We start from the raw sequence: 22,876 nt of genomic DNA, 5'->3' as shown, positions 1-22,876 counted from the left end.
CTACTTTTCCTGACCAGAAAATAACAGACAGAGCCTGCTCAAGATGGTGTCCTCACAGAAAACTAGGTATTTTATCCTGGGGCAAGCTGATCCAATTCAATTCTGCAACTGCAAAAGTACTCAGTCCCAACTCAGTGCAGACAGCAGGAACATACTCGAATGAAAGGGCAATTTAAAGAGCAGAAGTACTTATTCTGTTGGCAGCCTGAAATAACATCACACAAAGAAAGCATGCAACAGCACCCTTACTTCTGCAAGGCTCTACTAGGCAGCTGGGGAATTACCAACAGAAATTCCAGCCAAGGATGGTTCCACCCATGGTGAGGAAACTGAACAAAAGCCTTGACATCTATCTCCTTCCTTATCTAACCCGTATTTCCTTGAATTGTCATCAACAAGCAATTACACTTTGCATGTCATTAAACACAATTTCAAGTTGGTTACCATTTCTTTAAGCACATCCCATACTTTTAAGGATAGCTACAGTAAATCCTTGCTAACTGACTAGAGATTAGCTTGCCAGCTTGGTGCAAGTGACTCACGCATGTAAGGAAATACTTCAAGAAAAACCAACCCAAAACAAAACAGTGTAATAAAGGGTTTCAATAAAAAGGTTGACAAATCTTCCCAAACACAATATTTCTTTTTTTTAATAAAAACTTTGTTGTCTTCTAAGAATAAACAGAATACTTAATAAAGCAAAACTAATGGAACTGCTGTTCAGGGAAATCCTAGAGGATGTCATGCACAGCCTAACTGGACAATAGCCTAAGACTGACTCTATCTGTGTTTCAAAAGATATGGAACAGCTGCTCCAGTGTGAACACAGCCTGCCGTCACAGCCATCCACTTCAGCTGTGCTAGGAGGAACGATGAAAAAGAATAAATAGCTCCAGCCACAGGGAAAGCTGCGTGTTATTGGTATAAAAGGAAAAATGAGAGATCCACAGCTCCACACTCCGCTTCAACAGGCCACCCACAACCCATTCCAACACAGAATTTAGCCCAAAACTATGAGCTCTGCAAGCCTCCTTCACCCTCTTTTGTCACTGTTAAAGAACTAGGCCAATCCATCCTCTCTTGCTTGGGGCAGCAAACTGCATTTTGCCTACAGAGCAGAGGAGCTTTAAGCCAATTCTGTGAAGGCTGATGGGATTGCATTAAACAAACCAAATCTTCAATGCATATTAGGGAAAAGTTTCCTTGTCTTTAAGACTCTCACTGGGAGCAATGAGAGCATGAAACACAACAAGGGGACAGTAATGCAGGTATGGCTGCTCTCAGGGAAGTGGAAACAACACCAAGCCTGACAGTTCAAGAAGCATTTGGACAATGCTCTTGGGCACATGGTGTGACTCTTGGGGTGGTCCTGTGCAGAGCCAGGTGTTGGATCCTTGTGTGTGCCTTCCAACTCAGGCTATTCTATGATTCTATAGAAATTTCATCCTCCACTGCAAAAATCTCTACAAGAAAAATTGGTGAAGATGTAATTTAAAACAGTGTATGTTTAACCAGAACACTTACCCTCAAATGTATCATATATTAGTCGACTTTGGTTTATTCCCAAATAATTCAATAATTTTCTTCAGCTTGAGCAGGGCTTGTAAATCAAAAATTTATTTTGAACACATAACAAACAACTGAATATGGTAATGTAGTAAATTATTTAAAATCATTGTGTTTACCTTGCTTATGTCAGGCTCAGATTTGCTGGAACACATACTTTGAAGTTCCTGCACAAGATCTACTTCATCATCAGAACCAACAGACAGCCTTTGCTCCAGATTTAATGTTCTCAAATGCTCCTTCCCTGAAGATCTGGTTAAAAAACCCAAACAAACAATCAGAGAGAACATTTAAATTAAGCTATTACACAGAATTTAAAAATGAGTATTATAGACACCTCAAAAATAGCTTTTTTTCCAAATGACCTTTACTACTACAAACAAAACCAAAGTAAAATCTGATTAACCAACAGCAGTAGCTGTCAATAATTATCTCCTAATAGATCTTCCTATACAAATTATTCTATTCCGAAAATCTAACAAAGGATTCCTCTGTCTAATATTTTCAGAGACTCCCCTCTTTTTGAGATGCAGCAATCAATTTCATTCCACTCTGCTTTTTGGAAATAATTCCAAACACTTAAAAAAAAAAAAAACCTCTGGCATACTGGAAACATAAATATTCTACTTTCTCTGTGCCTGTGAATAAGGTAGAACTGATGTTTCAGACTGAAGTGAAGTCTCAAATGTAGTTCCCTCTAGCTAATTCATACTCTTCCTCAGGGAAACTCTGTATCAGTGGGACTAAAGTGCATGTACTGTACATCTTGAATTGCCATTCAGCAAGCTGAAATAGCCAGAGGAGTTTTTAAAATATAATGTCAGTTGATAAAAAGCATACGGTCAACTTTTCAAGGCAGAGTAAGTGTTACATAATATTCTTAAGTCACGGACTATTCTATTACATAAAAAGACACGTAGTGCTGCAAGGCTTGAAATAAAGAAATGGATTCTAAAATTATATAAAAGTATATAAATTTCATTTCCTCTCAGAAATGAAAATTAAAAATACTTCCTTTCTTCAGACACAGGACCAAAACATTACCTAAACCCCTATTATTCTATTCATTATAGTGTGCTGCTTTACAACAGAATGCTATCACCTTTGTTTTTTGCAAAGTGTCACAAATATGAAAAATTAAAACTTACTTTGTGGTGAGAGATGCTCTTTTCTTACAGTTTGGTTGCAACATAATCTTAGATTTTATACCTGCACAAAAGAGATTGACTTCTTAGTGTGTTACCATGTGTGTTGATTTCTTTATTCTAAAATCTATGATAAACAAGGAAAACGTGTTCCCATTTACTAATTATGGGAACTAATTAGTTAGAACTAATACTTCCTCACAGTCACAAAGGAGTAATTTTGGGGAGAAAATAAAGAAACTGTTTTACTGGTGAACACAAATATAAGTGCCATTTAATAGAAAAAATTAATTCATCATGTAGGAGAAATGTTTGATTTGCACCTACACAGTTTAAACCTCCACAACTTTCAGAACTGAAAATAAAAAGCTTTACTTACCTTCAGTATTTGTCTCCTGCTTATTCCAGGACTGGCCTGACTTTTTGCGAGGACTTGTGCTCACTTTTCTCCAAGAAGCATTCTCACCTCTTTTCTTACTACAATTTTTGTAGCTGGAAGCCACAGATAAAGGAAAATTTCCTCCTTTAAAATCTGCTATATAATTATCTAGCTCTGAAACAAAAGTAAAACAGTGTTAAGAAGAAGTGATTGTTGCAAATGGTTCTTCTTGGAGTACCTTATACAACTACTTAGTTTAATGACTGTAAATGCTTCTAACCCCCACCACCTCCCTTCAGAACTACAGTTATGTTTTGTGGAAGTTTTAAAAATGGAAGGAAGCAGTTAAAGGCCCCAGTTCAGCAACATGCTACTACTTGGCTTTCAGACAGTTCACTGTTACCTGGTCTGGGTAGAGGACAGCCATGCAAAACAGCTTTATTTAGCAAGATACTGAGAGCAGCTTTAACAACAGCCTGTTGCCCTTGGCTAGGATTTTTTTTGGCTATTGCTTGGCCTGGTAGAGATGGTCTTTTCACAGAGGCTCTGGAGAGTATAGCTTCTTGTACTCTGGGAGCTATCACAGCATTCCACAGCTTAGACATCCACCTGTGGTACAAAACCAATCCTTTAATTTTAAAAACAATTATCAAAACATATTTATATACAATTTTATACTTTGGTAACATATCAGATTTTGCATTTTAAAGAAGCACCCCATTTCAGAGAGGAACCGATTTTATTTAAGGAAGAGTTTTACTTGTTTTATATTAAACTATTTGATCTAAATTTCTTTAGCTTGCCTTGAAAAACTTACCACCTGATGCTTTTCCTCCATCAGATAAGGACTATAAAATATCCTTTTCATTTTAAGGCTAAAAAAAAAGTCCCAGAAAGATGTGTGTTCATGTATATACAAAGAAAAAAAAAATTAAGTGCATGGAAAAATTTCCATACTTGCAGGTGTTAATTCCAAGCCTATTTGCTGCCAGTATGGAAAAAAGGAGGTATTCACTTATGGTTGTACCCCTTCCAGTATCCTTCCATTTCCAAACTTGAAGACATTTCTATTCACACAGCTGCCTTGCTCTTACTCCTTCTTTGTTTATTTGATCTGTGGTGAACTGTGTTTCCAGGATGCTGTGGATATTGCAGACTGTCGGGTTTAGAGACGGGTCTGATTTTGATTCAAAAATTTCATTAAAAAGGACATGTGTCTTCTGGGTCTTTTGCTTTTCCAAGAGAGAAGCATTATGTTGTATTAGCAAAGAAGTGAAAAATTTGTGTACCGGAAAAATAAATGTTGTTTCTTATAACTTATGACTTCTCTGGAGGTAAAGGCTAGAAATTTCAGACTTAGGAGGGCTCAGCTCACATCTACAACAGACAATGAGACAATCTTTTTTAGATCAACTCCAACTCTTTTTGCTTATTCTTATACCCTCTTACAGGAGGAAGATGGTAAGATTGAGTCAGGTGGTTATTTAGAAAACAAGAAGGCTAAAATGTCTGTCTGACTTAAATGCATGATTTTGCTGGATACATTGATACACTGAAGCCATCCTATTACCTAAAATATTATTATGACCTTTTGGGGTTTTTTTTTCAATTTTTTTTTAAAGTTAAAATGCATGAATTATGTCAAAGATGTATTTTTGGTCACTTGTGAAGCATAAGACTGAGCTTTTATGATATGTAAATGCTCAAAATGATTTTATAAGCTTGATAAAGGAAAACAATTTGTACAGTTGCTAAAACACAATGTACAATGTGTGTTGCAGGTGGTCCTTGAAGGACCTTGAAGCTTCCTTAGCATAATGTTGTATATCTTCTTCCATATAGTTACAGTCTGCTTCTGCTACCTAAGTGACCAAAATAAACAACGCTTGTACTTTAATCATAAAGAACTGTCCTTTTTTTAATTTCTCCCTATGTAAGCTTTCAACATTTTGCAATACTACCAGTATAAATGATCAGAAATGAACACAGCAATGATAAAATTCATTGAGGCCATTCTAATCTAACAGTTAACAATGGATGGGCATGCTCTCTAAATAAAATTCCAACCTGGTATTTAAATTTGGTTTAAAGCTTTTGTTCATCTTGATCAAGTCCCCCATTCTTTGCTATAGCTGATACTTATGAAAGGTATAACACACCCCTGTCCCTCAAAAAGGGCTGCAAAGTGAAAGTCATTCCTGTTGGAACAGCATCTTCAGTCCCTAAACATAAACCAAGAAAAAGTGTAGTTAAAATTTTCTTCATTTATTCACTCTACTCGCCAAAACAGGTGAAGCTACATGAAACACACAGCAGGAAACAATTTCCTGTCACACATTCTCTTTGCCTCCCCTGCTGCTGCTTCTTCCTCTTGTCTCATGCTAACACTGAGCCCAGAGTGAACCCCATTTGTAGGTAGCTGTCTGCTGTCCTAATGAATTGGACTGGCTCAGAGAAGCTTAATAAATGCAAAAAGCAGCAGAATAGCACAGTGGAGAGGAGGGGCAAGAGGAAAGGAATGGTTAATTAGATTGAAATAACAGCAACCAGTGAGCTGCTAATTAAAAGCTATTAAAAGCTATGACCACACTGTTAGCCATCATGCTGCTAAACTAAAAGTGTCCAGTAAGAGCTCACTGGAGCTGTGCTTTTTAATTGTTTATTAGTGAACAAGAACTACATTAAAATGAGAAGTCAGATGGCATACGGCTACAATAAAGGACATTTTAGGGCTGTACTCAAAATAAAGCACTGTAAAACCAGTCAGAGTTACACTGAGGAGAAATCCAAACTCAGAAATGTAGACCCAAGATATCCAAATAATAGTTTTTATGCCCTCTATTAATGCCACTGCAATAAATAAATAAATTATTAGAACGTTTCAGAGGACATGATTCAAGAGGAAGATGGGAGACAGATGCACGGCATGCTTTTTTTTTTATTTACCAGCACCCATAAAATTTCAAGTCAATCTAATGTCCACATTTAGACTTTTCTAATTACTGTGAAGATTAGTATCTAATCGTAATTTTAGAGAATAAAAAGGAAAATAAACAAGCAAAATGTATCAAGATCTGAAGACAGAACATAAAATGAGACAGTCTCTGCACGAGCTAAGCAAAGGCCCCTCATGTGTTAAGCAAAGGCTCCTGGAGGAAGGGTCAGTAAAAACTAGTACAAGAGAAACAGGTCAGAGAAGGAACAGAAGTGGTGACCTGACTGTGAGAAGTTTTGTCACATCTCCAGAAACCAATGTTATACTTTGAATTCTGAGTAGATTTGAATCTTAATTAGAGGATCATTACCTTTCTCATACAGCTAAACAACGTCTCAATGTGAAATTAATATAATTTAAAATTCTATAACTATTTATTTTATCATTTGGAGTTGGAATGTGATCAGACGTTTATGCAATTGTAGGTGAGAAAAGCCTAAATCTCCATAATTTTTTAATATTTTTTTGTTACTGGCCAGTCAGCCGTATGTGTAACTAAACATATACCTGCTCTACTTACTAAGATAATGTATCTCTTAAATGTATGTATGTTTTAAAATTATACCACATATTTAAAAGAGTGAAAACCATTCTCCAAACTTCCTTTAGATACAACTTCAAAAGGAGAGCTTACCAACTTTTCTTGAATCTTTTAACCTCTGTGTCAGAAAACATATGAAAGATCACAAAAATACTTACTTTGGTACAGTATTAGACACCCATTTCCCGCTTGTGTCCTTCAGAATTGCCCTTCTAGTAATTAAATAGCCAAGAGAAGTCTAAAACTTTCAGCAACTTCAATTAAAATGCTTTTTCAAGGTTGCTGAGCCAGCAGGGTTTTGAGAGGAACACAACTACTACATTTGTGGTAAGTATCTAGTTGGCACTGAACAGCATCAAACAGGAAACAGAAATCTTACTTGACTGTTGCTTGGCTGTGTCCTGGAACCACAGGACAAGAGAAGAAATGCTTTGGCCCCATAAGTGCTTCAGGTGCTCCTAGACGTGATAAGCAAGAGTTCAGCTGGTGCCAAACAGCAAGAATCCAGTCTATGATCTTGCACACAGGATCACATGGAGGAGGTACTTTGCCTCTGAACTGTAGGGAGAAAGATGTTTGACATGGCTTAAGACCAGAGCTGCAAACACTTTCCTTGAAACCCCAGGAAGACTTGTTGTTTTTTTTTGGTTTTTTTTTTTTTTTTGCATGTGTTGCTATTAAAAGATCAGGAACAGTCAAGAAGTCAAGAACAGGTCAAATCTTTTTATAGACTATATTGACATCTTGCTGTATTAAACTTTATTCTCCCAACTACATTTCAAAAGATATATCCTTACCAATAAACTGACACGCCTTTACCTCCTTGTGGGAAAGTGAGGCAGAAATTTTGGTAGCAGTGGTTTTTCTGGTGTTTAAGATTAGGATTACAAGATTTGGATTGTATATTACTACTATATACAATGCAATGTATATGACACAAATAACGCATGTGAAAAAATGCCCAATCACCCTGAACAGGAAAATCTGATCCAGACATATGCCCAGTGGATTTCCATATTGATTTTAGATCTAGTAGCACTGAAGGAAAGACGTCTTCCTCTAAGATGTGTGTTTTAAGTGTGCCTTGTTAAGGGCAAATTATTTGGTGCCAGAAATATCTCCTGTTTCCTCTGCCTTCAAATTACAGTCTTCATCATCCTAATCCTAGGATTATCCTCTGTAACAGTTTAAATTAAAGGAAACATTAAAAGTTGCACAAGGGAGAGTAACTGACAGCACTGAAGTCAGAGCCTCTTGATAGAGTCTATAGGTGAACTTAAAGTAAAAAAACATTTAAACGGTTCCCATGTTACCTAATGGTTCAAACTAATGAGAAAAGAGTTTTTCACCTGAACAGACGAATATTGCAGCACAAATAAGGGATCATAATACAGAGCAATGCTCTTTGAAATACACTATGGATCTAACAATAAATGTGCTTCTACTCTGCTTTAGAGTTTTATAACAGATTAATCTTTCTTCTATTTTTGATTTTGCAATCCACTATTTTAAGTCCTGTACCAACTGGCATGAGAGTTTACATATGGCACATATATGTATTTCAAAAAATGTGCTACCACACTGGGCATTTCAATATTTAATTAGGGAAGATACAGGAAGACACATGGCTTTTTTTCTCCATATAGACCATCTGCATATATGCTCAAGAGAAATTAAACTTAATGAGATTACTGCCCAATTTCTGTTCAGCTTCAGTCAGAGGTAGGAGCCGATTACATTGTCAAATTCTAACCCATTAGACTAAGGATTTCTTTCAAGCCCCCCAAAAATAGCCTGAAAATGACATCTGTTATGTGATGGTACAAGTTCTTGTAGCCAAACCAGTTTGGCAGAGTAAGTCTGATGCAGCCTTTGTCTATAAATAAGTCATAACTTAAGAAACATAATCAAAGAAAATAGTCTTTAAGAGTTTCATAGATTTTCCATGATTCTTTTTTTCTAATCTGTATTCTGGTTCTTGCAATTAAAGAATACTTAGGAATGTTTCTAAATGTCCTCATTATCCTGGCTGAAATGTTCAATTACTACACATTTCCTCTTCAGGATCTCTTTGAATCAGTAAGCCTTTATAGATGAGAACTGTGGCAAAGGGTACAGGAGATGACATCCCCAAAGATAACCAAGACACATCCAGCTGAACACTCAAAACTGACAGTAGGTCTGTTGTCCCACAGCATGACTCTTTACTACTGGCAGTTTTTCCTATTCCTAGAACAATCTCCCTTTTTAAGCCTGTTCAAAACTGCTGCCAAGATTATTTTCCTGTCAGCTGTTTTGATTAAACTCTCTGTGCAAATGTCTAATAGTGCCTGACTGTTGGTAATAGCTGCTATCACACTCAAACAGTATTCCAAATAACTTTCCAAAGTCCTTAATTCTTCTTTTGCCTACATCTTTCTTTTAATTTCCAATCTTTGTTTATTTATTAATATTAAAACAGACTTCCCATCTTTATTCTCTTTTGGACTTTTGTTCCAGCTTCAGCAGACCTATTAGCTCAAAACAACTTTTCTAATTATACAATTTGCCCCTTTTGATCGGAAAATCATGGAGAATATTTTTCTGCTTAAAACTTAGACAAAACACATATGTGACTATCTTATTTTAGATATTGAGAATAAATTCTTTGAAAAAGAGACTGTAGGCTTGTTAAACTGATTTTTACTATCATTCTCAGAAGAACAAAAGAAGTTGAAAAAAATTACTGAAAGATGTTTTATTCAGTGGACAAGCAAGTAGCCACAGTGTCACTATTTGCAACCAACCAATGGTTTATGCCAATTAGCCATGGCTGCACATCCTTCTATGAGGCCAAGCACTTCCAGATACACAGCCTGTATCTTCCTAAAAATGAATGTTGTTTTTTTTTTCCTGAAACAACTGAAGTTATCTGCTCTGCCTTTGGCATTACCACTGTACATATTTCACAGACCTGGTGATGAATGTAACTGCTGGAGCTGATTTAAATTCTTACCTTGCTAATTACTTTTCTCCTTAAAATCCTCTGAAGCAAGCCTCGCATTGGCTCCCCATCCCATCTAAGCTGAACCCAACGGAAATGTTGCTGAACCAGCAGGTCAGAGCCATGAAGATGGCATTTTGCAATGGTTCCCAGTAAAAAGCAGTTCTCATGAAAGTAAAAAGCACCAGAAACTCCATTTGCTAGAAAGGAACCATAAAACACTTAACTGAAATAGTCAAAGCCTTGATATGATTTCACATAAAAACAAGAAGCAGTGACATAATTAGAAAGGAAAAACAACCCACACAACACCATACATTAGGTTAAAAAATATGCTGTCTTTGTTAAGGACAACTGTTTACAACTAAATACAAAAACTGAACAAATTACATTTTTCTCCTGTTCCCAGTTTGTCATGTATTACAATAAAACTGTACTGTAGTAAAAACATTTCTGCAACCCAAGTTCTTTAAATACCTCTTTGAATATTGCAGGGATTTTCTGAACTCCTGTTCTCAAGAGGTGCTAGAAAATCTCCGAGCAATTCAGATAAAGAAGCTCTCTCCAGATTTTCTAAAATCACAATTGTTGACTTGTTTACAGGAGGTTGTTTCACTGGGATCAGACAAGCTGAAATAGAAAAATCCCATTAATGTATACTTAGGAAAATTTACTTCTATTTATGTATACAGAATTTACTGCTACTAGTGCAACAAAGGATTTTTAACTTTTTTTTTCCTTTTTAACTTGTTTACAGGAGCAGACAGACTAGATCATAGTAAGCTTAAAACTGAAAGCGTAAAATCAAACAATAGAAAGAATATCATACTGTATATTAAGAAAAAATCAAAAGTTATGATTAAAATAAATTCCTGAAATGGCTATAATAAGATTTTTGTAGATGGTAAAGATTTTGGTACACTGAATATAAACACAACAGAAAAGATAGCAAAGATGTCTTTAAACATTTCTTTAATTTGCTGTACTACATCTTAAACTTTTAACACGTACTCTTTATACCATGTAGTGAATAAAAAGTTTAAGAATAGTCCATGCTTGCAAGGAACTTTATCATGCTGTGAGACAGTAGCAAACTTCTATGAGAAGTAGGCAATCTTCTCTTCAATATCTTTAACAACCACTCAAATAACCAGATCTAGTATGAGGCAAACCCAGTAGCACCTGAACCTAACAGGCATTAAATTGACATCAATATTTTTTATTGCAACTCTAAATCCCAGATGAATGCTTCTGTAGTACATATATAAAATAAACCATTTATCTTGACTATATTGTGCCCTGTATTGTTTCACAACCTCTTGAAGGTGGTGCTAAAAACGGTCATTAAGGAAATTGACTTGCAGTAAGGCAAAACTTACTGTACCTCATCATTGCTATTTAGTTGCAGTTTCCTGACTATTACTGTCCCATTTTGTTAAGAGGCTATGGCTTGAGAAGAGGGAGGACAGGTACCCCCTCTTTGTCTGATGGATTCATTTAGAGGGGAAATGCTCTCTTAGGAAAGGAGATGCAGCAGAACAGTGGAGAAATAAGCTGGCAGAAAAAACAAGAGACTCAACCAGCAGCACCATGCTGAAATGCAAAATCAGACTATTAAAAAGAGTCTGCTGCTGACACAGAATAAAGCATCCAAAAGAAGCAGCTTTTCTAAGAGGCAGTGGCCAATAAACAAACCAAACTACGAGTGACATTCTTGCCTCCAGGCCGAGCACCAAAGCCTGGCTTGACTTCTGACTAAATGGTCTCTTCTCTCCCACCAATGTGATGGCACTGAAAGTGACATGTGGGAATAACCACTGGCACAAGCTATCCTGGGAACTGTGACCAGGATTTCCTTAGAGAACAAGCTGTCAGAGACTGAAGTTACACCAGGCAGTACGAGAACAAACAGAACAGAGCAGTGCACGGCATCGTACAACATGATGGGATGGCTCTGCTTTTGTTCATGAGCACACACAGTAGACCTTCAGCTCTGATTCAGTAGATCTGAACCAGAGCAATCAACTTGGAAAGGATCACGACCAAAGGGAAAAAAGAATGAGACAGAAATAAATATTTAAAACTACAAATTTTACTTAAATGGCGTGACTTTTGACAGAGCTCCTTATTGGGAGGTCTGTCACACTCAGCTTTCCCTCAGTTTAGACTCATATATTTGACCCCAAACACCTGAAAAACTATGTGTTCCATTAAAACATGCTAACCACTATGCAAAATCGTTTTATGTATTTCTTTACTTTGCACCGTTAAAAATTTTCCTGCAAATCACCCAAATTAAGTCTTGCTGAAATAACCTTACCATTACTGATGAACAGTTCTGCAAGTTGCTCCTTGGAGAAACCAGCATCCACTTCAACTTTAACAATCTCACATGTAGATCCTGCAGCCACTTGCTTTTGCTGTGTTGAAAATTTATATATTTGGTGAAATAGTGAAAACTCTGGTTTATGGACAAATTTACTTGATATGTTTGTGCAAATACCTTCATGCAGGCCGCTATCTGATATGCTATATAATCCTGCAAACTTCCTTCTGGACCATGGAAAATGACATTACGGTATTGTTCAACCTACAGAGAGATAAATATAAATATTTATTTAATAAATCAATTGTTCTTGGAAGTTCAGACTTGGATTTTTTTTTTAACCTAGATGACACAATCAGCACCTTAAAAGACAAAATTCTTTGATTTGCACTACTGGAGTTGATAATCCTTACTATCCTAGTTTAAAAGTAGACAATATTTGCATACAACACCTTTGAAATATATTTATAAAATTATATCCTAACTTGTAAAACTACATAGCAAGGTATTTTGTTACAACAGACTTCAAGACTTAAAACATTCATCTGCAAAGAGTAAGTTTAGTAATCACAAATATTTTCTTGATTTTGAATTAAAATATATACATCAGAATGATCCCAAAGTCATCAGTTTAAGTCACTGCTAAGTTAAAGACTAAGACTGAGGACTTTATTTGCCATAGAAGTGGGATCATGTTAGTTTTTCATAATTTATTCGCAATATTTTTTTTTAAATCTTAACTCTATTTACCTCTAAAAAGCCAGTACGGGAATACACTCATATCTCTGTGCAATATGGCTGAATAGAGCATAAACCTGTGGTATGTTCTCCTGACAACATAAAACACTATCCAAGGACTCAGCAGAAATAAAGCAGGTTTTAAAGTAATTCTGATTTGATGGAATGTTAAAAGAAATTATGTATGAAAGTTCTATTATTCAACTATCCTTACATTTTGAGGTATTAAATAAACTGTGTTACAGGAGTTTTCTACATAAGCTAGTGATAAAATTCAAGTCTCAATTAATTGCTTACATAAACGTTATTCTAATTTACTTTCTCCTCAATAAGTGGAATAAAATAACTTTGGGAAGCAGTAAGATATTAGAGAGCTTTTAATATATTTTTAAGCAGTTTGGTTAATCAGATAGCAGCTATATAAAGAATAAAGTTAATGCCCTCTCAAGACTAAAGTTAAGGGTTAGGGGGAACTTTAAAACAACTTTCATCCCATTTCATTTTTTTAGAAGTTTTGATGTTCTTTCACAGAGCAAAAACCCCTGATTTCAGTCAACACTATTACAGAAGTATTTTGACAAACAATTAGCATGCAGAGGGAAGCTAGCTTACTACTGACCAGGCGGAGATAATTCTGAAGTGTCTGAAGATGGATCATGGATGCGTAAGTCACACTGTTTAGACAGCCTTCCTGAGGTCCTTAAAGTGAGACATACAAATAACTTTTGTAAATCTCTCATTTACATGCATATGTGAATGACACATTTGATTTTCATGCAGCATTCTGCATGCCTACAGAGGCCTTTTAAAATCAGAGGCTACGCAATTAAAATGCTGAATAAATGAAAGGCATTTATCTAACAGCATACATTCATGGGTATCCATGACATAAGCAATATATATACTACTATATGGCTGGCAAAGACAGTAAGACTTTTACAAGCCAGCATCTTTTCTAAATGTTATAGACACTTTAAAATCTAGTTAAACAATTAAATGGATATGATGTCTCAGTATCAAGCAACACTGATGAACAAAACCAGTAGTAAATTACTCTCAAATTATGTATTTCATATGGAGTGTATTAACATTCAAAACTGAAAAATTACGACTTGAAAATTACCTAACAAAAACACTGTGATATGCTCAGCTCTATTGTTCTTCAAAAAGTCCCATGGTGGCTGGGAAAAAATCTGACCTGTTGACCATGAAACATTTCCTATTAAAAAGAGAAAAAATAAGAGAGAGATTCCTTGTAGGTATATAAAGTGTTCTACATTCAAGCATATTTGCTTGCTTACAAAGATTATGTGCATACACTGATAAATCTGAAAAACAAACTGGTCCTAAATCATGCTAAATAGATATACTAAATCATGCTATAATTTGATATATGACTGAAGTTACTGGTGTTTTCTGCTAGTTGAGACAAGTTAAACAGCTAGCCTGTCTTTTATCTTTACATTTAAAACAGAGTAAAATAGAATAATTTGCTCAATCTAATGTGATTAGGGTTCAGTTTTGTTGATGGGAAGGTGGAGGAAGGATGGAGATTTAAGATGAAGTAGAAGGATTTTCAGAAACCTATACTAAGACCACCACATTTTAAAAAAAATTTAAAAATTTAAAAATTTAAAAAAATCTCTTTTTTACCTTGTCAAGTGAAGTAATGTTAAACAGCAGTTCTGTTTACCTATGCCAGCAATTTTAGTCTGTATTTACTGTATATTCTGGATGTACTGTAAAGAAGCAATGTGGGCTTTGAATTGTTTTTGTAGAACCACAGAAAAACCTGAGTTAGAAGTGACTCACAGCGATCATCAAAGTCCTGCCTCTGCACAGGACATCCCAAGAGCTACACCCTGAGTCTGAGAGCATTTTCCACATGCTTCTTGAACTCTGTCAGGCTGGTGCTGTGAACATGTCCCTGGGGAGCCTGTTCTAGTGCCCAAACACCTTCCAGGTGAAGAACCTTTTTTCTAATATCCAACCTAAACCTCCATGATGCAACTTCAGGCCATTCCCTCAAGTCCTACCACTGCTCATTTCAGAGAAGAGATCAATGTCTGCCCTTCCCCTCATGAGGAAGTTGTAACTGCAGTGAGGTCTCCCCTCAGTCTCAACAGACCAAGTGACCTCAGCCACTCCTTACACGGCTTCTCCTCAAGGCCCTTCCTCGTGTCTCTCCTTCGGACACTCCCCAGTTGCTTTTTCTTATATTGTGGCATCCAAAACTGCACACAGCACTCAGGGCAAGAGTTTAGTTTCCCCCGAGATACTGATTTTTCCTCTGGTGTACTAAAAGTACTAAAAGACTAATTAACATAGGACTGCATGATCCCCAAGATTATATTAAAGTGTGTAATTAATAGTGCCATATACACAGCTAAAAGTAAGGAATGCTTTCATGCCAGCACTGTTCAAATTTTCATATCTAGTATTGGTCTTTCTTAGTCTAAGCTTTAAAAGATGCAGTAATTCAAATATATTTTTATCTTAGAAGATTTCACAAATTTGAGAATAACCCCAAGTTTTGCTTTTTCATTAACACCAATATTGATACCTAGTTTGACAGAAAATATGCTGCTTGCACTGAGGCCAATGTTGGATTCTGCAGCACTATTAAATGAAAGATCTTCTAGGCTCCTCCATCCATCAGAAGTGATTGCCTGGAAATGGTTTGTCACTGCCTGACTCACTGCTTTTGAAAAATCATCCCATGACGTCTGCTTGCGGATATTTAAAGCACATATTGTATCAAATTCCTCTGTACCACAATGGACTGGTTCAATGCCACTGACTGAAATCCTCACAGGTACATTAAGAGCATCTGTTGAAAAACGAAACACCAACTATGAGAAAAACTGTAAAATTCAATTTAAAATAATTGCATTATTATAAACCAATATAATCTAATATTACAAAGGAAAGCTACAAAATAACTCCTGCTACAAAAAAGCAAATGGTAAAGAACAGCACAGTTCACCACCACAAAATCAGAGCTGTGATGAAAATACCAAGATACCTATAATTTTTTACAAAAATTTCAGTATAATTATGCTTAAATAACACGAAACAAGACAAAATTTACTTTATCTTATGTTTCCTCTTTATAGATGAATTACTTATAAATTTAGACAGATGGTAGCCAATGTCTTAATTTTTCAGTTCATTGTGTTTCTGCACATTTTTTATTATCAATGTAGAAAATAATTTTCTGGCACTAGTGCACAAGTGGAAAACACAGTTGAGCCAACCATCTTTAAATAAAAAGCTAAGAGCTAAGACAGAAAACGCACTTGAAAGAGTATATTTGATTTGCTATAGAGTAAATCGACAAAATATTAAAAAAAGGAAATTGACATGCACATTCTAGAAACTATTATTTTAAGTCTTGCTCTTTGGAATACAACTCAACAGAAGCAGCAGTCTCTGAAGCTCATTTAGATGAGTAAAAATGGAAAGGATACTATCTTCCAATTTTCATGCCAAAGAATACCTTTCAGAAATTATATCTCACATTAAAAAAGTGCACCATAAAAAAACAACCCATATCAGCTTATTATGAAGTCTTGCAACATGATCTTTGTTTCCGTTTTGTGTCCAGAAGCCAGATCTTCAGCTGATGCAAACCAATGATGTTTTCCTGATGTCAGAAAAGCTCTGATTTAAACCCACTAGAGTACCATAGGGAGAAGATTACTCAGAGGCATCCTTCAGATAAGGAATTGTGAGAAAGGCCTCAAAGGCTTGCCCTTCTGATGGCTGGACCTCAGGGAAATGAGCACAGTCCTGTAAGGACTACAGAGGGGTCTCCCACAGGGAAGCAGCCCCCTAGGACAGAAGTGTAGTATATGCCTAAACTTCAACACAGTGACCTCTAAGGCATAGCTGGCAGCCCTGGCCCCCAGTCTGTCAGAGCACATCCTCCTCTCCTACAGTGGAAACCTTACTGGAGTGTGAGGAAGGAGAAGATGGTACACAGACACCTCACCAAAAAATGCAGTCTTGGCTTAATGAGTACAGAAGAAGAGAAGGTGAGGCCAAAGGTCCCGACCTTATGAAAGCCGCTGGATTCATGACAAGGATGCCCAGAGACAGTGTACTAAGACTAATGGAAATAATAAAAGCACTAATTTAACAGGCTACAGATTCAGCCATCACAAATTTGCTTCAGTGTAATGAAGAAGATGACCATGGAGGCGTGCCTATTAGAAAGTGAGCTGTGTTCCCCTCTAAACCTGCAGTAAAATGGTAAGAACTGGGATTTAAAATAGCTGAAGAAGAAAATCAGAAGCAGCAGAAAGAAAACTTCCTTAATTTGTTAATAATCAGTTAACTACCCACAAGACAAACACAAAAATATATATAGGATATATCCCTATATCCCACATAACAAACACAAAAAAAAAAAGAAAAGGAGTGGAAAAATAGAGCATACAAATCTACAAATGCCATAGTTCTAATCATACAGAGAAATATAGATATCTTCCTTGGTATATATAGATATAGCTATATCTAGATTTATACAGCGATATAAGATATACAAAACTAGTGAGAGGATGAATTAAGTTCTGTCTCAAGAAATACACAGATGAGTCTGCTCTACTAAATTTTGAGCAAACTTACAGAGAAGGATGATGATGACAGGTTTCAACAGAAGAATAATCTTACAGAAGTTACTGATGCTGGAAAAAAGTTCTTTGATGTTGTCTCTAAGACATATTTGAAGAATCAAACAATTCCCTCACTGATAAACAAGTGACAAAATAAACTATGCTCTGGAAAGAGAATCAGATATGACTAGATGATCATCTTAGCCTGAGGAAATTTGACAACTACACACCACTGACTATTTCTGCAAGAATTTGAAGAAAAGATAAGAGGAGGACAATAGCTTTTGAAAAAGTAATTACTAATATTAAATTCAGAAATTTTAAGATAGTATGGGTATTTGTAAATGTACAATATGTACCATCTTTTTGAATGGTTTAGAAACAAAGACATGAGGAATTTAATTACCTCCAACAAAATTTTATATTCTTTTGCAAAATCTGGAGAATAGAAACTTGCTAGATCAAGGTAATGTAATATTGTGGTGCCAAAAAAAAAGTGACAACTATCCTTTTCATATTTCTCATTTTTGCCCCACAAGTTCTTTGCTACAAACAATTTTATGTAGTGCTGATAGCATTTACTTACTTAAGTTTTCTAGGAGATGTTTGCAATCATCAGTAGCAACATCATGCAATGTTCGATTACACTTATCTTTTCTCTCAGCCTCTAGTCCACCATGGCTACAAAGGATTTCTAGACAGTTCTGCAAAGGTAGGAACTGTATTATTCACTTGTCCATTTGCTGCACTAAAGTGTTGTACCAATATGCAGTTAGATTTCTAATTAAAATTCCTACACATGCATTTCCAAAGACATCCAGCTACAGAGTTTCTATAGATAAAATGATGTTTTTTATGGAGTTGAAAGCCAGGAGTAAAAATATTTTATAGCAGACTTGAAAGTCTCCAATAATGACTATAAAAAAGCAGAACACACGGAACCAGGGATTCTACAGTCTCTAAGCATCAAGTGCTGATTAGCTGAATTAAGAAATTCTTACATCTGGCCACTAGTTTAGGTTTGATAAGGAGACAGAAACCCAGCTATTATCCTGGTTTGAACATCCTGGCCTCAATGTTCAAGCAACATTAAATAAGCAAATCTGAAGCTGAATACAGACAAATAAATTAATCTATTTAGGTAACAATCCATAAAGCCAGTTTTCATTTTGTAATTCACCAAGTAGGAGTTTCCATCATGACTGACACCTGAGTGGGACACAAAAAAAGAATAATTTTAAAATCACCTTGCAAGCCTCTTCTTTGGCAAAATTTCTGCAAGCAGAAACCTGAAATTCTGCAAGCATTGTAAGAATGCAGTGATATAAAATATATTTTTACTAAGTCAAAGCACAAACATCTTGGGGATGCAAACAACATGATGCCCTCTAAAAAATGTCACATGCTCAACAAAAGATAAAAATAATTGAAATTAGAAACAAGCTATTAGCACATAAATTTGGATTGGTAGAATGATACTGTAATATGAAAAAATATTCATAATATAGATCTGCCCAAATTAGTGTGGGATAAGAGTTCTCATGAAACTACATTCAAACTGATTGATCATCAAACAGAAAAAAGATCAAGTCCTTGTTTCTAATGACCATCATTCTGCAACAATACAGGTGGCCTTCATGAAAGCTTTGCCATCTCAGATATGCTTTTAAAGACACATCCATATTGTAAAAAAAAGAAACCAGCAGAAATTATATTATTTAATACTGTATTGATAATGTCTGGGGTTAACCACAGCAGAGAAATCAAACCTTGTAAAGAGAGAAGCAGCTGTTGACTATTTTGATGCATAACAGTGGCTCCTCGCAGGTTGACATAGTGTTACCTATTTTGTAGCTGTTCTATAGAAACTTTTGTCAGTGTATCTGACACCCTGAGATCCTTCTTAAACATAGCAGTCATTCAAGGTATATCTGCCTGTGAGGTGAAATTTTACCAGGCTGTAGTTACAGCATCTATAAGTACTTTAAAAAGCCAGATGATTAGTTCACTAAGCTTGCCAGAAGGATATCAAGCAGAAAAAAGCACACATTTTCTTGCCAGGTTAGTTTGTTAACACTATCTCTCAAATAGAAGCAATGAATAGCAGAACAGCAGAAGGATGAGGACTGAACTGTGAAGCTGAAAATCGGAAGTAACGCAGGAAGAAGTGGGACAGAACAAAGAAATCAACTTATTTCCTTAGTAAAATGAGGATATTTGTTGTATCTACTGCCTATGAAATATCATCTAAGATGTTGTAGCAAAATTAATTTGTAAAGAATGGCCCCTACCTATGTCAAAACAAGAGGATGCAAGTGTCAGCACTGCTTATATGCAGCTATCATGCACTGGAATGAATGACATGCAGTGTACATAATGGATTAGAGGATGAAGTTGAAGTGTTAACAGCACTTGGAGATGGCTATTAAGCTTTTTTAGCTTTTAAATATCCCGAACATATCTCAAGTCAATAAATGTATTAAATGAAATACAATTTTATACTCTCTGCAACATCAAAACCAGGAATCTGATTGCCAGCTCTTTATCACTTTCATCACCTAAGAGACTCCCCTCAACCCCAAATGGAGACTGCACTAAACAGTTGACTTGGAATGTACTTAGAAACTCAAACCCTTGAGTTTATTAATGAATGACATATATGAAGAACTTTCAGAGGGATCACCTAGTCAAAGCAGTTTTAGACAGCAAATGAAACCTAAATTCAAAGTACTTGAGGATTATATTATTGCAGAAAGAGCCAACATAGTGCACATTATTTAGATATTTGCCGACAATAGCAAATACCTTAAACTCCATCTAAGTTTGCATGAATGGAAACTGGAATGAGAGTCTGCACCTGCCTAACAGACTTCAGTAATGGAACACTGAGTCTCTGTAACGCAAAATGCTGAGTAAGCAGTGGCTGTCCCTAAAAAAACCCCATAACTTGAACTTAATCTTAAATATGTGTCTATTTCAAACATATCTATGTTGAATGTAAATTTATCAGGAAAAAAAGCAAACATAATGACATGTATTCAACTAGGCATGCAAATATAAGCTGATTTTTGAAGTCTTGGACTGTATTTTCTTAAAATTCACTCTTCTGTGTTTAGCACTCTCTATTTTCTTCCCAGGTAAAAATTTTACAGTGAGATCTGACTGTCAGCTACCATATAAAAAGAAGTCCTTTAAATAGTCAGTGTTAGAAGTGTATAGCTTCTCATGTTAGAGCTTCTGATGTCAGAAAGTAATATTAAATTTCCAGAAATATTCCTGTTTGTCATCAGCAGGACCTGTCAGGTCATCCTGTTTGTCATCAGTTATCCCAACCCCACAGAAACGTTTCATTGCCTGCTAAAAAGGCTGCCCAAAATAATAAATTAAACAACATACGTCTGCACAAATTTGGTTCTCAAATTTCTTCTCCTCTCCTTCACAGAGGAAAAATTGTTCATAGTGAAATCCTATGAACATTGGATTCCTACTTGTAACTGGAAATTATGTCCATCTAATATCTATAAGCATATAACATTCAACAAATTGGCATTCAGGCTGGGATGCATCTCACCTTAACTTTAAAAATCTCAAATTTCCTCTTTTTATTAATTTCCCATAAGAGGCAGACATTTAAATATGATAATTCACTCTTTGACACCTAGATTCTGGGACAAATTGTCCACTAGAAATATCTCTGTCTCTGTTAAATCAACTTGGTCTGTAAACTAGATAACAAACTTAGACGTGACTTTTAAGCTGCAATTCTTCAAAGATAAAAGAAAAGGATTTATTTTGCCTAATATCTATCAGGTAACTGTAACTTGTTCACACAGACTAACCTTAAAGCCTTTTGATGCTGCTATGTGGGCAGCAGTCCAACCCTCTTTGTCAGCATGGTTGATGAGATCTGCAGAAACAACAGGCCTTACTCTACTGCTATAGTCATCTTCTCTCTTCTCCAAATCAAAGTAGTCTAAATTAGGCTCTGCATCCATCAAACAGTTCGCATTGTTCGGCTCTCCATAGTACATAAGGAGCTTAAGACTTTCAACATTACCAGAATCCACTGCTGCATGAATTGGAGACCAGCCATCCTAAAAAAAAAACAAAATCAAAAAGCACTGAACACAAAGAATAATGTTTGCAGATTTATATCAGCAAAGAATGTGAATGGAAGGCTCTTTCTGGAAATTAAGAAGACAAGCAAGAGTGACACAATAATCCTTTGGAAAAACAGAGTTGCTTGTATGTGTTTTGGGTGGAAGAGAGGGAAGAAAATGTAACAGAAAAAAATTTTACAGCTTCCTTGAAGGACAGTCCAAAAGATAAATCTTCAAAAATTTTAGAAGAGTCTAAGTGAGACAGGGCTTACATGCTGTTAGTAAACTGCTTCCTTCCTGTGCATCAAACAAAAATGATTGAAATGATCAATATTGTTTCATGTTGCATTAATCCATTTATTAGTCAGTTTCACAGTTTTGACATCACAACTTTCTCTCATTCCAAGTCAAATATATTTACTTTCCAGTAGCAAAATAAATGAATGATAAAAAAATTGGTGTAATAATTACAGGAGGAGTAGAATGTTCTGTGAAACCACTGCTCTTTGTGCTGTGTTTTGGAACAGCCTATGGCCTACATTTCTTGTCATAACAATCTATTGACATCAGAGTAATTAAAAACTTTAGAAAAGCACCTGAAAAAGGCAGTATGTAGGCACTGATTTTGAGACAGTCCTCCTCCCCTTCTCCTCTAGATACAACTCTTTTTCTGGCCATATTCTGCTATTTGTGATATATGAGACTCTACAATGGCAAGAAAGTTTTGGGGTGTTGTCTGCTCAAGGATAACAATAAAGCACCCTAACATAAAAACTGGAAGCAAAATTCCTATCTCCAGTTCTCCACCTTAAAACAAGCCAAACCAGAAAAGTTTCATTTTAGAAATAGAGAAGTTGCAGCAAATTACCAATGGAATCTGAAATATGTAAAATGGTCTGAAAGCCAAATTATTTAGAAGATTTTAGACAATATGCAGTTTAAAAAAAACCCAGAAAGTATGATGAAAATAACAAAATACTAATTTCAAATTATATGGTTTATTCCAGCTTGAAAGAAAAGTTTAAATAAATATTTTAATGTCAATGTTCAGTACTATACAAGGTACCGTAACTTTGCAAACTATTTTAACTTACACTGGTTTTTATTGTTCGATCTGCTCCACCTTCCAACAATAGTTTAATACAATCATTATTTCCATTTTTACAGGCCAGGTACAAAGGTGTTTGTCCTCTTTCAGCAGCATGGTTAATATCAGCCTGATACATGATTAATAATTCTGCACATCTACAGCAAACAATAAAGCAATAAAATTGTCTTATGTTAGACATCCAACACCTCTTTATAGGTTACAACATTTAAATATTTTAAATACAGTATTGATTTGACAGATACAAATCTACCTGTGATCAAACCATACACACAAGTACAAAGTATATTTTGTACATAGGAATAAAGACACACTACTTTAAACATGTAAATCTTAAACTACTTTAGCTGCATTTAAAAATTGTGAATGTAAAACAATG

The 22,876-nt window shown here is 35.6% G+C and overlaps 1 protein-coding gene across 1 annotated transcript in view; it reads right to left on the bottom strand.

Annotated features, from left to right (window-relative positions):
* Positions 1-22,876, bottom strand: part of CTTNBP2 (cortactin binding protein 2) — a 77,713-nt gene that overhangs the window by 3,721 nt on the left and 51,116 nt on the right. Inside the window, exons 7-21 of the mRNA XM_066318979.1 lie at positions 22,484-22,634; positions 21,129-21,383; positions 17,876-17,993; positions 15,237-15,503; positions 13,797-13,892; positions 13,293-13,372; positions 12,113-12,199; positions 11,930-12,029; positions 10,087-10,239; positions 9,622-9,809; positions 7,006-7,184; positions 3,494-3,699; positions 3,091-3,264; positions 2,715-2,775; positions 1,686-1,818 (exon numbers count right to left, since the gene is read on the bottom strand). Of these exons, the coding sequence (XP_066175076.1) occupies positions 1,686-1,818; positions 2,715-2,775; positions 3,091-3,264; positions 3,494-3,699; positions 7,006-7,184; positions 9,622-9,809; positions 10,087-10,239; positions 11,930-12,029; positions 12,113-12,199; positions 13,293-13,372; positions 13,797-13,892; positions 15,237-15,503; positions 17,876-17,993; positions 21,129-21,383; positions 22,484-22,634 (2,248 nt within the window). The remainder of the gene's footprint in view (positions 1-1,685; positions 1,819-2,714; positions 2,776-3,090; positions 3,265-3,493; positions 3,700-7,005; positions 7,185-9,621; positions 9,810-10,086; positions 10,240-11,929; positions 12,030-12,112; positions 12,200-13,292; positions 13,373-13,796; positions 13,893-15,236; positions 15,504-17,875; positions 17,994-21,128; positions 21,384-22,483; positions 22,635-22,876) is intronic.

The sequence above is a fragment of the Sylvia atricapilla genome, chromosome 5, assembly GCF_009819655.1.
Source record: "Sylvia atricapilla isolate bSylAtr1 chromosome 5, bSylAtr1.pri, whole genome shotgun sequence".
NCBI classification, from domain to species: Eukaryota; Metazoa; Chordata; class Aves; order Passeriformes; family Sylviidae; genus Sylvia; species Sylvia atricapilla.
Note: the sequence above shows the minus strand (reverse complement) of the source record. Positions and strands in the feature narration are given on the sequence as shown.